Source organism: Leopardus geoffroyi, chromosome B1 (genome assembly GCF_018350155.1).
Source record: "Leopardus geoffroyi isolate Oge1 chromosome B1, O.geoffroyi_Oge1_pat1.0, whole genome shotgun sequence".
Lineage (NCBI taxonomy): Eukaryota > Metazoa > Chordata > Mammalia > Carnivora > Felidae > Leopardus > Leopardus geoffroyi.
In genome coordinates, this window is record NC_059327.1 from 49,946,165 (window position 1) to 49,960,056 (window position 13,892).

At 37.0% G+C, this 13,892-nt stretch overlaps 1 protein-coding gene across 2 annotated transcripts in view; it reads right to left on the minus strand.

Annotated features, from left to right (window-relative positions):
• INTS9 (integrator complex subunit 9) overlaps positions 1-13,892 on the minus strand; it is a 101,166-nt gene that overhangs the window by 24,890 nt on the left and 62,384 nt on the right. For both annotated transcript variants that reach the window (XM_045461687.1, XM_045461698.1), the window contains exons 7-8: positions 10,033-10,153; positions 9,054-9,188 (exon numbers count right to left, since the gene is read on the minus strand). In XM_045461687.1, the coding sequence (XP_045317643.1) occupies positions 9,054-9,188; positions 10,033-10,153 (256 nt within the window). The remainder of the gene's footprint in view (positions 1-9,053; positions 9,189-10,032; positions 10,154-13,892) is intronic.

Sequence of the window (13,892 nt, forward strand, 5' to 3'; positions counted from 1 at the left end):
TCTCTGAGTATATGTGCCTTTTGATGTATATTCCTTTAGCATTTTATATAAACATGGATATAAGGGCTTCATTATTTTTTTTAAATAACATGACTGCAGTTATATAAGCTGCTTTCTAACCTGAGAAACATTTCTTTAACACGGATAAGTATAGTCGTGACAGCTATATCGAATAGATTCTGATTCCTATTTACACTTCTCTAATAAAATACATATGCATTGTTTCCAGAGAAGAAGAAATACAGTGGTTTATAGTAGCAGATGTGCAATGAGCCTAGAAATGTTCACTGTGTGCATGCATCAAACAGAAGGACCCGGAATGGGGACAAAAGGGATCAAACTTTGTTAGACAGCATATTTAGCTTAAAATGACAATTTTATAAGAACCTTATTAATTTTTTTTTTTTCAACGTTTATTTATTTTTGGGACAGAGAGAGACAGAGCTGAACGGGGGAGGGACAGAGAGAGAGGGAGACACAGAATCGGAAACAGGCTCCAGGCTCTGAGCCATCAGCCCAGAGCCCGACGCGGGGCTCGAACTCACAGACTGCGAGATCGTGACCTGGCTGAAGTCGGATGCTTAACCGACTGCGCCACCCAGGCGCCCCTATAAGAACCTTATTAGAACAAACCAATAATGATTCACAGGGCTGATGGGGGAATTCAGATGGTCTAGGAACCCTCAAAATAGCATACACAATTCTGTGTGCGCGCCTATGTACATTTTCCCAGAGGTGACTGGGCTGTCATATGGGGCCATAACCCCCAAAAGGTTAAAAACTACCAATCTGAATGAAAGCCTCTAATGGAGATCAAACTGTGGCCCTGAAAACATTATCTCTGTACCTCAGTCATCGATGCTGCCGTCCTTTGAAAATTAAATGTCCACAAAAAAAAAAAAAAAAAAAAAAACAACAAAACAAAACAAAGGCAGTACTGTAATACAAATACCACCAAGTTGGAAGTTATGAGATACTTCATGATCAGATCAGATAAGATGTTTGTGATTTTAGGAGACATACTTGGGAGACATTTCTTGTAGATTACTAGGGTTACTGTAAAGAGTTAGCCCTTAACACCTTGTAGTGACACCCTCTGAACCAAGCTGACATTGCCAACATCTCCATTTCATCACCAAAGAGCAAATGTATATATTACAGGTGTCTATGGCAACTCACTGAGTGCTTCAAGTGGGAACATTTTATTCAAACACACACTTTGTATGTTCCAAAACGACTACGATAAATACAAATTAGTGTTCTAATCAGAAATATAAGGAAATAAAAATATTTTAAAAGAAAACAAAAATTCCACTATGAGATTCCCAACAAGATAGAGAATGAACACAGGCCGCTGGCTCCCTTCTAGAATCTAAACTGAGAGAAAGCACAGAAATAAGGGCACCTGACAGTTTTGAGAAACTAAACAACCATGATGAATTCCTGGGAAACCACGGGTGTTGGAATAGGGACAAGATGGCAAGCAAGGGCCAAAGAGGGCTTGCACTGCAGGAAGAATAGAGGGTGGCAAGGAACTCCTTGGCCTTTTCTCTCTCTTCCATACTGCCTATGGCCTGCTCCACCATACTGTGAAGCAGAACATACCAGAATAGTGGGATAAATGTTCATAAAAGGTACAGGCAGACCTATCAGCCGTTCCTTGCTTTCCTCACACTACCAGGCTAAGTGGTAACACATCAGGAAGACAAATCCTGGGAAAAAAGCAGTGTCTAGAGCAGAGGTACAAGAGGATGTCCCTGAAAGCCAAGTAGTAAGAGCTCACAGGGAAATAAAACAAGACCACTGAGGAAAACAACATCTACTAAATACAATAAGCTAAAAACCTACGCCACGTGGAGAATTAATAAACCAAATGAACAGCAGAATATGCATTAAAAAAGTCCACACACAGGGGCGCCTGGGTGGCGCAGTCGGTTAAGCGTCCGACTTCAGCCAGGTCACGATCTCGCGGTCCGTGAGTTCGAGCCCCGCGTCGGGCTCTGGGCTGATGGCTCAGAGCCTGGAGCCTGTTTCCAATTCTGTGTCTCCCTCTCTCTCTGCCCTTCCCCCATTCATGCTGTGTCTCTCTCTGTCCCAAAAATAAATAAACGTTGAAAAAAAAAAAAAAAAAAAAAAAAGTCCACACACAAAATAAGTAAAAGAAACACAAGTACAAAGAGAAACATTTCAAAATATTACGTATAAAAATACAGTGACTGAAATAAAGAATCCAACACAAAGGCTGAAGGGCAGTATGGATAGAGCTAAAGAATGAATTCTTGAGCTGGAAGATCAAGTTGAGGAGTTTTTTTTCAGGAGGCATCAAGCAGGAGAAGGGGGTAAAAAAAAAAAAAAGGAAGAAAGAGATATACAAAACATAGAAGTGTCAATATCTGTGTATGAGAAATTCCATAAAGAGAAATAAAAAATCAACCAGAGGAATAATTTTAAAAACAATTAAGAATCTTTTTGTGTTAAAGTTGGAAGATTTCTCAAAGTATTATACTGACAGAAAAAATACACATTTAAGATATGTCACAGTAAAACTTAAGAATATTTAACATAAAGTGAAAATTCTAAAAGCAAATCCCATAAAGGAACACAAATCTAAAGAGTTTTGCAGTTCTTAAGTACAACAAGGGTACAAATGGAAAATGAATAAAGATTTTCAAAGCTTTATAGTTTCCAAGTTCTTTTCCTTGAATTTTATATCTATCCAAGCTATCATTTAAATGTGAGAAAAAATTAAAACTATTCTTAGTACTTCAAAGCCTCATAAGGTTTAGCATTTTAAGACGCTCTTGGTGAACATTCCTCAAGCACTCCTGGAAGAAGGAAAGTCAATCTAGAGGATTATGAGATCTATGGGAAGGTAGGTTGGAAAAAAACCCCAAAAACAACTCAGTAAAGCTCACTGTCTAAATAAGTGATATATTCAACACTTGATGTATAGCCTAGATAACCCAGAACTAAAATTCCAGACAGTATGAACATGGTGGGTCAGGGGAGAAGGAAGAGGAGAAAGACAGGAAAGACAAGAGGAAGGTGTGGCTCTGGAGGGAAAGACAAAGATATTGATAAACTTAGGACACTCAAAGGAAAAATAAATGAACAACAACCCAGAAGAATAAAAATAAAATGTGTGTTCAAACTTACAGAAAGAAATTATGTCATCTAAAAGAAGGGAAGAAAGGATGGGGAAAAGAATGAACTAAAAAAACATGAAATAAAATTACAAAAATAAACCCTCAGTACAATAGTAATTACAGTAAATATAAATAGTTTCACCATTCCAGAGACTCTTGACTAAAAAAGAAAAAACCCTTACTATGTCTACAAGGGACTCACTAGGAAAGGATACAGAAGGAATGAAAAGAAGCAGATGGAAAATAGTATGAGGCAAATATAGAGGGGGAAAATGTCTCTTGGCTTTTAATGCAGGTTTGATACAGAAAAAAATCAGCATCCTGATAAAAGGAGTAATTGTTCAATAAAACATAATGATCACATATACATCTGATTACATTGCTTAAAACCATAAAAAGCAATAACTGGTGAAAGTATAGGCAGAAGTAGATAAATCAACAAATAACTTTCTTTCCAGAAACTGGGAACTAAGCAAAGATATGATAGAACAGAATTAACACAATAATTAGAAAAGTTTTCATTCAACGGTAAACACAGTCTTTTACAACATACACAAAACATTTACAAAAATGGACTGTGTTTCAAAGCAACACTTCAGTGAAGGAGTATATTCTTATCATAATGCCAATTAAAAAAAAAAAGAAAAATCCAGAAACATTTAAGCATGATTAGAAAAAGTCCCTTGTCTAACCCTAAGTCTAATCATATTGGATGGACCAGAAACAAACACAAGCACTATAAAACAACCTTTGGCTACTTAAATTATGAATATTATGAAGGAAATTATGATATACTGAGAGATGAATGACAGACCCCTACATATTAACAATTTAACAGAGTTAAATGATACTAAGAGAGAAACATAGCTTTAAGTACACTTATTGGAAAGCACAAAAGGATGGAAATGAATGAGGTAAAGTATTAAAGGAAAAGCAACAGAGAAAACCCAAAGATGAAAGGAAGGAAATAATAAAGGGCAGAATAGAAAATGAAAATACAACAAAAACAATTAAAAACAAAAACTTATTTTTGTTTTTAATTTTTTATTTTTAAAAATTTACATCCAAATTAGTTAGCATATAGTGAAACAATGATTTCAGGAGTAGGTTCCTTAATGCCCCTTACCCATTTAGCCCATCCTCCCTCCCACAACCCCTCCAGCAACCCTCAGTTTGTTTTCCATATTTATAAGTCTGTTCTGTTTTGTCCCCCTCCTTGTTTTTACATTATTTTTGTTTCCCTTCCCTTACGTTCATCTGAAAAACTTATTCTTTAAAGAAAATCAGTAATGCAGATAAACCTCTGGCAAATCTGATCAAGAAAAAAGAGGTGTTAAAATGTAGAATGAAAATAGAATTACACAAAAAAGTTTAAACAAATAAAAAGGGTAATAAACAACTTCCATGGATATGATTTTGGAAACCTAGGTAAAATGGACAAATCTCTGCTATATTCGCACAGCTCTGACCCAGAGAATATAGTTCAATAGTCATGAGAAAGTTAAATTGATAATCTCAGGCCTGGATAATTTTATGGGGAACTGACTTTCAAAAAAAGAGAACAGCTATCTTGTGTATAGCTATAGAGTGAAAATGGGGCTCCTGGGTGGCTCAGTTGGTTGAGCACCTGACTTTGGTTCAGGTCATGATCTCTTAGTTTGTGAGTTCCAGCCCTGTGTCGGGCTCTGTGCTGACAGCTCAGAGCCTGGAGCCTGCTTCAGTCTGTGTCTCCCTCTCTCTCTGCCCCTCCCATCTTGTGCTCTCTCTCTCTCTCTCTCTCTCTCACAAATAAGCATTAAAAAATTTTTAAAAAAAGAAAAAAAAAAAGAAAAAGAGTGGAAGGTGCTCAAATCATCTCATGAGACTAAATGTATCCTGATGCCAAACAAATGAAGACAGAATGAGAAAATAAGGTATGGGTCTATTTTTCACTTATGAATACAGATTATAGGCATAACTTGGAGATATCACAGGTTGAGGCCCAGACCAATAAACTGAATATGGCAATAAAGAGAGTCAAACGAATTTCTGGTTTCCCAGTGCATATAAAAGTTACATTTATACATACTATTAAGTATGCAATAGCATTATGTCTTAAAAAAAAAAACAAACCCTACATACTTTAATTAAAAAAATATCTGATTGCTAAAAAATGCTAACCATCATCTGAGCTTTTAGCAAGTTAAAATCACTGATCACAGGTCACCATAACAAATGTAATAACAATGAAAAAATTTGAAATGTTGTGGGAATTACCAAAATGTGACCCAGAGACACAAAGTGACCAAATGCTGTTGGAAAAAAGTGCTGATGGCCTTGCTCAATGCAAGGTTGCCACAAGCCTTCAATTTGTAAATAAGGCAGTATGTAAGAAATGCAATAAAGCAAAGCACAATGAAATGAGATATACCTGTATAAATTTCAAAAAAAATACTGACCAACTTATATTCCAGGAGTATATTTTAAAAAGAAAAAACTGATCAAATAAGATTTATCACAAGACTAAAGGATGGTTAAATGTGAGAAAAGCTGGGGGTCTGGGCGGCTCAGTTAAGTGTCTGACTCTTGATTTTGGCTCTGGTGGTGATCTCATGGTTCATGGGTTTGAGCCCCACTTTGGGCTCTGTGCTGACAGTGCAGAGCCTGCTTGGGATATTCTCTCTCTCTCTCTCTCTCTCTCTCTCTCTCTCTTTCGCGCGCGCGCTCTCTCTGCCCCACTCATGCTCTCTCTCTCAAAATAACTTAAAAAAAAATGTGAGAAAAGCTAATACTACAATTCATTACATTACTGGTTTAAAGGAAATAAATCACATGATCATCTCACAGACTGGAAGAAGCACTTGATAAGGTATAATGTCTACATCTGACTTTTAAAAATAAGAAAATTAGGAACAGAGGAGAAACTCCCTAACCTGATAGACAAAAACCAGTAGGAAGCCATCCTATTTAATGAAGAAGCTACAAAAGCATTCCCTTTAAAATCTGATATAAGAAAAGGCTGCCACTGTCATCACTTCTGTTTACATGGGACTAGAATATGTGATTGTAAGACAGGAAAACGAAATAAAAGATAAAAAGATTGAAAGAAAAGTGACAAAATTGTTACTTCTTTGCAGATAATATTATCATTAGTAGATAAATACTAGAATATAAGAATTCAGTATGTTGTTGAACACCAGATCAATAGGAAAATTAGTACTGAGGCTTTCCAGTCAGTAAAAGCTAGTTCTCTTCTGCCCTTTGGGATGGGATGCTGTACTTTTGTGGGCCTCAGTTCTCCTCTAACTCTCCATTCTTATTCAAGATTATTTTTCTTCCTTCTACCTTCTATTGGTAAATGTCCCTCACAGCTCATCAGTCTTTCCCCTTAGGCTCTTTACATACTTTAAAAAATCTGATGCTCTAATTTGTCTCAGGCTTGCTGTCACATCCAAGTTCCAGTTCTAGATTTTCATCTGTCCCCGGTGTTCACTCAAATTGCTATGCATCATACTCACTACTCCCTTCTAAAACCAGAACCCCCTTTGTCAACTCCTTCTTGTCAAGTGGGTAAGTGTCATCATTACCATTCTCAATATCATCTTGGCATGAAATCTCTGGCCTGTATTTTTCCTACCCTGGAGACAGCAAGCATTCAATAAGTATTTGTTGAAATAAAGACCTGCCAATGTTTTCTTTGTCATTCCATTCTTACCACTTCACGCTTAATCCAAAGCCTCACTCTGCTATGCTTATTAGATCACTAAAGCAGCCTATTTTTTCTACCTAGGGAAGTTCTACTCAAGTAGACCAGTGGTTGGCCTTTTCTGTAAAGTCTAAAGTAGAACTTTGCTGGTACAGTGTGCAAGTAGCCATAAACCATCTATAACCAAATGGATGTGGCTGTACTGCAAGAAGACATCATTTATGAAAACAGGTAGCAAGCCAAATTTGGTCCATGGACAATAGCTTGCTGACCTTGGAAGCTGACTGTTAAGTTTTTCAAACTTAAACTTTTCTTATCCTTGCTAATTCAATGCAGAATCCAATTATCATTGCGGCGCCCAGGTGGCTCAGTCGGTTGAGTATCCAACTCTTGGTTTTGGCTCAGGTCATGATCCCAGGGTCGTGGGAGCGAGCCCCTGCTTAGGATTCTCTCTCTCTGCCCCTGTTCTCTGCTTATGCTCTCTCTCTCTCTCTCTCTCTCTCTCAAAAAAAAAAAAAAAAAAAAAAGAATCCGATTATCTGGGTGAAAGGAAATCAAATTATCTTTTTTATATACAACACTGGTTGCCAGCTTGAAATTAAAATTAATTACTTAGGTATGTTGCTCATTACTTTCAAGACCTTATTTTCCCTTTAAATTTACGAACCTTGGAAGAATAATTTACTGGAAATTACATCAGTAGTACTGTAAAGCCTTTGATCTAAGCAGGACAAATCGGAAGAGTTGGCAGCCAAAAAATTTTTCTGTCTTTTATGGAAGAATATATCAAGAATGATAGAAGCTGCCAATAAAGTATTTTGATTCAATGAAGCAAATTAAGATGACATTGATGGGCTTTTGATTTCAATAAGCGGGAAAGGCTCAGAATTCTGCTAGCTATAGGGAAAAAAAAAGCAACTTGTCCCCTCCTCTAGACCTGGAGATGAAATTTGATTATAAAAGAAGGTATGAAAAAAACCAATACATGGTGATAGATCATAAGCATCCTATTGTTCTAGACCTACAGCAGGCATTTTTCCTCTTCGTATTAAAATAAGATATGGGCTTCCCCAAGTTATCTATCTACATATCCATCCACCAGCTAACTATCTGATTTCTGCCCCTCCTTTACAAACATGGAAAGAATCAGGATTTATGAAATGGACAATAAATTCATTACAAATACCTAAAAAGGAACAAACAATACATTTGTAACAATGGGTACGTATGTACTTAGCTTCTTGCCAAATATGACTTAACAAATGACCAAGCTAAAATCTTCTAATAGCTTCCCTCTACACGTTTAAATAAAATACATTAAGGAGCGCCTGGGTGGCTCAGGTGTTAAGTGTCCAACTTCGACTCAGGTCACGATCTCATGATTTGTCAGTTCAAGCCCCACATAGGGCTCTGTGCTGACGGCTCAGAGCCTGGAGCCTGCGTCAGATTCTGTCTTCCTCTCTCTCTGCTGCTTCCCTCTCTCCCTCTCCCTCTCTCTCAAATTAACAAACATTAAAAAATAAATAAAATACATTAAAATAAAATCCAAATTTCTCATCATGGTCAACAAAGTTCCACCTCACCTGGCTGTGCTCATTTCATGGACACCCCTGCTGACAGCATGCTGCAATCACAATGGCCCCTCCTTGCTCTTCTGAACATAGATTCATGAGCTAGGACTTTGCCTGTGGGTCACCATGGACACTCTAATACCTAATGAATGCTTGACACATATACACAGTAGACCCTTAGTAAAGAAATAATTAACATCTGCTGAGTAAATGGGTGACCATTTCTGTTGTATATCAGGCTATGGTTATTGAAAGTGGTGGGAAATCTCAAAATCCTAGAGATGGACCCAAAGGCAGCAGGATCTTACAGAGGACCTTGCAATCCTAAACACTGGGACATGGGAAATCTACCTTTCAGGAAGAGTGTCTTAACATAAGGTTTCAGTTAAGCAAGATAAGCTCTAGAGATCTGCTATACAACACTGTACTGTAGTCAACAATAATGTATAGTATAAAAATTATTAAAACGGTAGATTTCATGTTAAGCATTCTTACCAAAATAACAATAATTTTTTTTTTTTTTTTTTTAATAGGATACATGTAGAAACCAAAATTAGGAAGATTTAAAAACAACTGATGATGTTCTGGATACATTATCAATTTGGATTCAGTAACCAAAACACTGAACTGTTAAAAGAGAATCAGAACTACCTGGGGATGTGTGGTAAGTAAGGAGGATCCGGAGACATAGGATACTTTCTCATAATGGGACTGGATAATCCAGTTGGAGCTTCCAAGGGCATAGCCTGAGCTTAGTGGAGTCACCTGAACTGCACCAAAAAGCTCCTAGAAAAGAACCACAGTAAGAGAATGTGTGATGAGCTTTCAGCAGTACAGTCATACCAGATAAGTCTTTGCAGGAAAAAAGAAAAAAAAAAAAAGAAACAAATCAAAAAACCCAGAAATATCCTTCTCTACTTAGATATAGAAATTTTAAAGTAAAACAGAAAGTATAAAGCAAAAAAAAAAAATCAATGGAGACCAGATGGTAGACCCAGAAAGCAATCCTTACCCCCTGAGTTTCAGAATATCTACATTTACCAGGCACTCAGGCCTCACTCATGAAAAGACTGAGGCAATAGATTTTTTAATTTTTTTAAATAAAGAGGCAATAGATTACCAGCAACACCAAAGAGACAAATACTTGGGTTTTCTTTTTCTTTTTTTAGGTTAGGCATTAATTGCCTGGTTGTTCTATACTGAGTGGCTCTGGGCCTACGTTAACAAAAATGGGGACACTTACTATCAGGTCAGAGCTCAAAAGTTATACCTGCCAACAAATCGCTTCTTGATCTGTTTTATGCTCTTGTATTATTTCACTTGTCCAAAATCTATAAAGCTGCACCCACTGTTCTCAAGTGAATAGGATGAGATGTCTTTCTCCTGACTCATTACATGCTGGTCAGTAGAATTCTGGCTAATGATGGGGAATGTAAGGGTTAGGAAAGAACACAACTATCAGCCTGGAGGGTGGAAGACAGAGGATAATGACAATTGCTCTGTTTTTTCACCTTGTACAAGATTCTCAGTAACTGAATGGCCGAAGAAAGGGAATGAGAAGATCCTCCCAAAGGGTAACAGGATGAATCAAAAACATTCATGCATCACTTAAAACCATATTAACACTCACAATTTTCTGAGAATATCCCACCAGCTGGATTTTGCTAAGGGCAGAGTTCACCTCTTGCATTGTATAACATCTTCTCCAGGTTGATACTTCGACTGCGTCCTTGAGTGGAGAAGGCAGCAGCCTGTAAATGTATCACAATGCCGACGCTATGTTATCACGAAATCCTTTCAAGTAATTTGTCCACTTTATCTGAGTTATTACGACTTACTGGCATATAACTGCCTCCAGGATTCTTTTATTTTTTATTTTAATTTTTTAAAGTTTATTCATTTTTTTGAGAGAGAGACACAGAGAGCGAGTTGAGGGAGATGCTGACAGAGAGGGAGAGAGAGAATCCCAAGCAGGCTCTGCACCATCAGCATGGAGCCTGATGTGGGGCTTGAACTAAAGAACTGTGAGATCATGACCTGAGCTGAAACCAAGAGTCGGAGGCTTAACCAACTGAACCACTCAGGCACCCTGACAGGATTCTTTTATAATCATTTTTATTTCTGTAAGGGTGGTAGTACTGACCCCCTTTCACTTCTGAGTCCTCTCTCTTTTTTCTTGGTCTAGCTAAAAGTTTTTCAGTTTTGTTGATCCTTTTTTAAAAAACCCTAACTTTTCTCTATTTTTCTATTCTCCATTCTGTTTATTGAGCACAAAGCTGGATATGTTTTTTTTAATTTAGTCTGACCATCTCTGCCATTTGGACTGCTTAATACATTCACATTTATTATTGATATAGTTGGATTATGTTTCCCAATTTAACTTTTGTTTTCTGTGTGCCTCAGGTCTTTTTTTCCCCTCTGTTCCTCCTTTACTACTTTACTACTGATGCAGCCTTTTAATTTCCTTCACAATGTTTCACTGTATTTTTTTTCCTTAGTGATTATTCTAGGGCTTATCATATACATCTTAACAAAGAGCATTTCAATAGGACATTTCAACTGCTCCTCCCTGTTCACGAGTGATATATGAAATACACTTTACTCATAGGTCTGCAAAGCTATAGAAAGGGATTGAGTTAAACACTAGCTGAAGCTTGGCATAAGGGAGGAAAATAAAATACAATTTGTGACCTTTCAGATTAGCATCAGGAGTATCTCTTAAAACAAGCAAACAAAAATTTGTCATTAGAAAAACAATGTATTGTTTGCTGTAACAGACTCAGGAACAGAACTGAGAGAGGGACTTCCCTGAGATTCTCTGTACAAATAGGTCAAGGATTTTCTGGTGAACTGAAAGTGTGCATTAGTTCTGTTCTCTCTCCTTAAATACCACTGAATATAGTAAAGGGCTACACACACACACCTCTTTAAGACAAAGAGAATGAGAGAAGAGACATAGCAACAGCATTTTAGAAAGTGGAAAGTAGGAAGACAAAAAACTGACTTAGCAGACACAGGAAAGTTTAATTCAAGCAATTTATACTGCAGAACCCATAAAAAGCTCAGCAATCTGAAACAATAGGTATATCTGGAAGTGAGACTGAAGGTGAGCCTAAAAACAAGGGGATTTGTTGAAAAAAACTGATGAGAAATAGAACCTTCCAATTCTCCTCATCTATTCCATATAGCTCAGCACTGCCTCTTCTCCTCCCAGGCATGTTGCTAGAGGTTATTCTCTGGAGAGAATAAAAATGAGGGTCTGGACTAGGGGAAACCAACAAACTAGAAGCAGCTCTGTTATTTTTGTTTCTTTTAAATTTTTTTTAATGTTTATTTTTGAGAGAGAGAGAGAGAGTGCAAGCAGGGAAGGGGCGCAGCACACACGCGCACACACACATACACACACACACAATCCGAAGCAGGCTCCAAGCTGTCAGCACAGAGGCCAATGTAGGGTTCGAACTCATGAACCATGAGATCATGACCTGAGCCGAAGTCAGATGCTCAACCAACTGAGCCACTCAGGTGCCCCTAGAAGAAGCTTTATTAGGCAAAGTTTATATACCAAGAGTAACAATTTTCTTCTCCTCATATGGCTCCCAGAACACTATCAGTCAGGCTTATATCCTCCAGGGGGGGTAGGAGACCAGAAGAAACTTCTCTGAAAAATTTGATCAGTACCAAAGAAAACAATCAACTAAAAGATACCGCCACTGGGGGTTTCATGATAAAAAGGCCCAATCAGATTACAGTATGGTGAAGTCTATAATTCAGCAAGACTTAACTCATGGTACACAGATTTTCTAATTAGTTTTTTTACTGTCCAACTCTTTTTAAAAAAATCTTTTTTTTACTGTCCAAGTCTTCAACATGGGCCAAGAACCAAGGATTACCATACATGTGAGGAAAGTCTCTAAAACGATAAAGGCCAAAACAAATGAAGGGAGGAGGACAGGAAATAAATTAGGCTGGTAGAATAAAACTTAAAAAAATACTATCATTATGATCCTTAGATAAATAAGATAGTATATCTAAGAAAAGAGAAGAGACTTTTTAAAAAAGAGGGGTAATGAGAAAAAGCTTAGACATAAAAATATAACAGCAGAGAGACAATGAAATCATGCCAACATATCAAAATTTCAAAATAAGTTAAAAACATAAAAAAAATTATACAAGACACAAAAGAACCACATAAAACAAAAATCAGGCAAGGAAGATGCAACATTCAGAGCACAGGAGTCCCTAACAGAAATCCAAGCCAAATACTAAAAACTCTAATTGCTAAAATAAAAAGAGGCTTGAAACTACACACTGAAAGAACCGAACACATACCTGAAATACTGACCCAGAAGAACACAAGATACATTCTGGGAAAATATTTACACTATAAGTAAAACAAACTTTGGGGGCAACTAGGCAAAGAGAGCAAGTGACTTACAAAGGGGAAAAATATGATACCAGAGTTTCAACAGCAATGCTGTTTTACTCAAAGAAAACAGAGTAAAATATTTAAGACATTCAAAGCAAGAAAATGCAAGCCAAAGATTATACAACTAGCAAAACTGACTTTCAAGGTCACTGAGCACAGATAAACAATTATTAACCTGCGAGAACTCAGGGAATATTGTTCTCATGATCCCATCCTGAGACAGCTTCTGAAGAATGAGTTTCCGATAACCAAATTGACTACAGAAACATCAATGTATCAGCTGAGCGTTTATGTGCAGTTTTCCAGAAGTAAGGCCAAATGAAGGTTCAGAGGGAGAGAGGATAGAATGTGAGGGCTGTATGTTCTGATAATATAAATATAATAAAAGCATGAAAAAAAGGGAAGGAAAAATACATATGCTCCTTCCTTTGAATGACAACCTAGAAACAACAACCAATCAGAAGTAAGGAGTATTGTTAGCAATCAGAACGGGAACTTAAAATTCCATTTCCAACTAAAATACAGAGTTTTTTAGAGAAATGGGGGCTTCCAGATTTAGGACAGGGAATAAACAAGAGGAGTGTTAAACTAGATTAGCAAGGAAACAAAGGGTACATACAAAGGTCACAATAAAAGGACACAGTGGACAGCATGAAAAGGCTCACTGTCCAAAGATGGGAAAATCTGAGCTGCAAAAAGACAATATTGGAATGGGTCAAAATCCATGACATATGTGTCAGAGTGGATTATAATTAGATTGGGGCACGGAGAGGGGTTTCTGAGTTACTGGAAATCTTCTATTTTAGGCCTGAGTAGCAGTTATAAGGATGGTTGCTTTATAGTAATTTATTAACTATATATTATCTGTTTTTATTTGTATATTACAATAGAAGTTCATTTAAAAAATAGAAAAAACTATGCCCAAATAAGAAATTATAATAGCAGAAATGAAAAACTCATGGATAGGTTGGGAGGTAAAGAGAATTTCTCAGACGAAAGAGCAAACAAAAACAAAGGGATGGAAAAAGAAGACAGAAAAAAAACCTGAGTTCCTGTCCAAG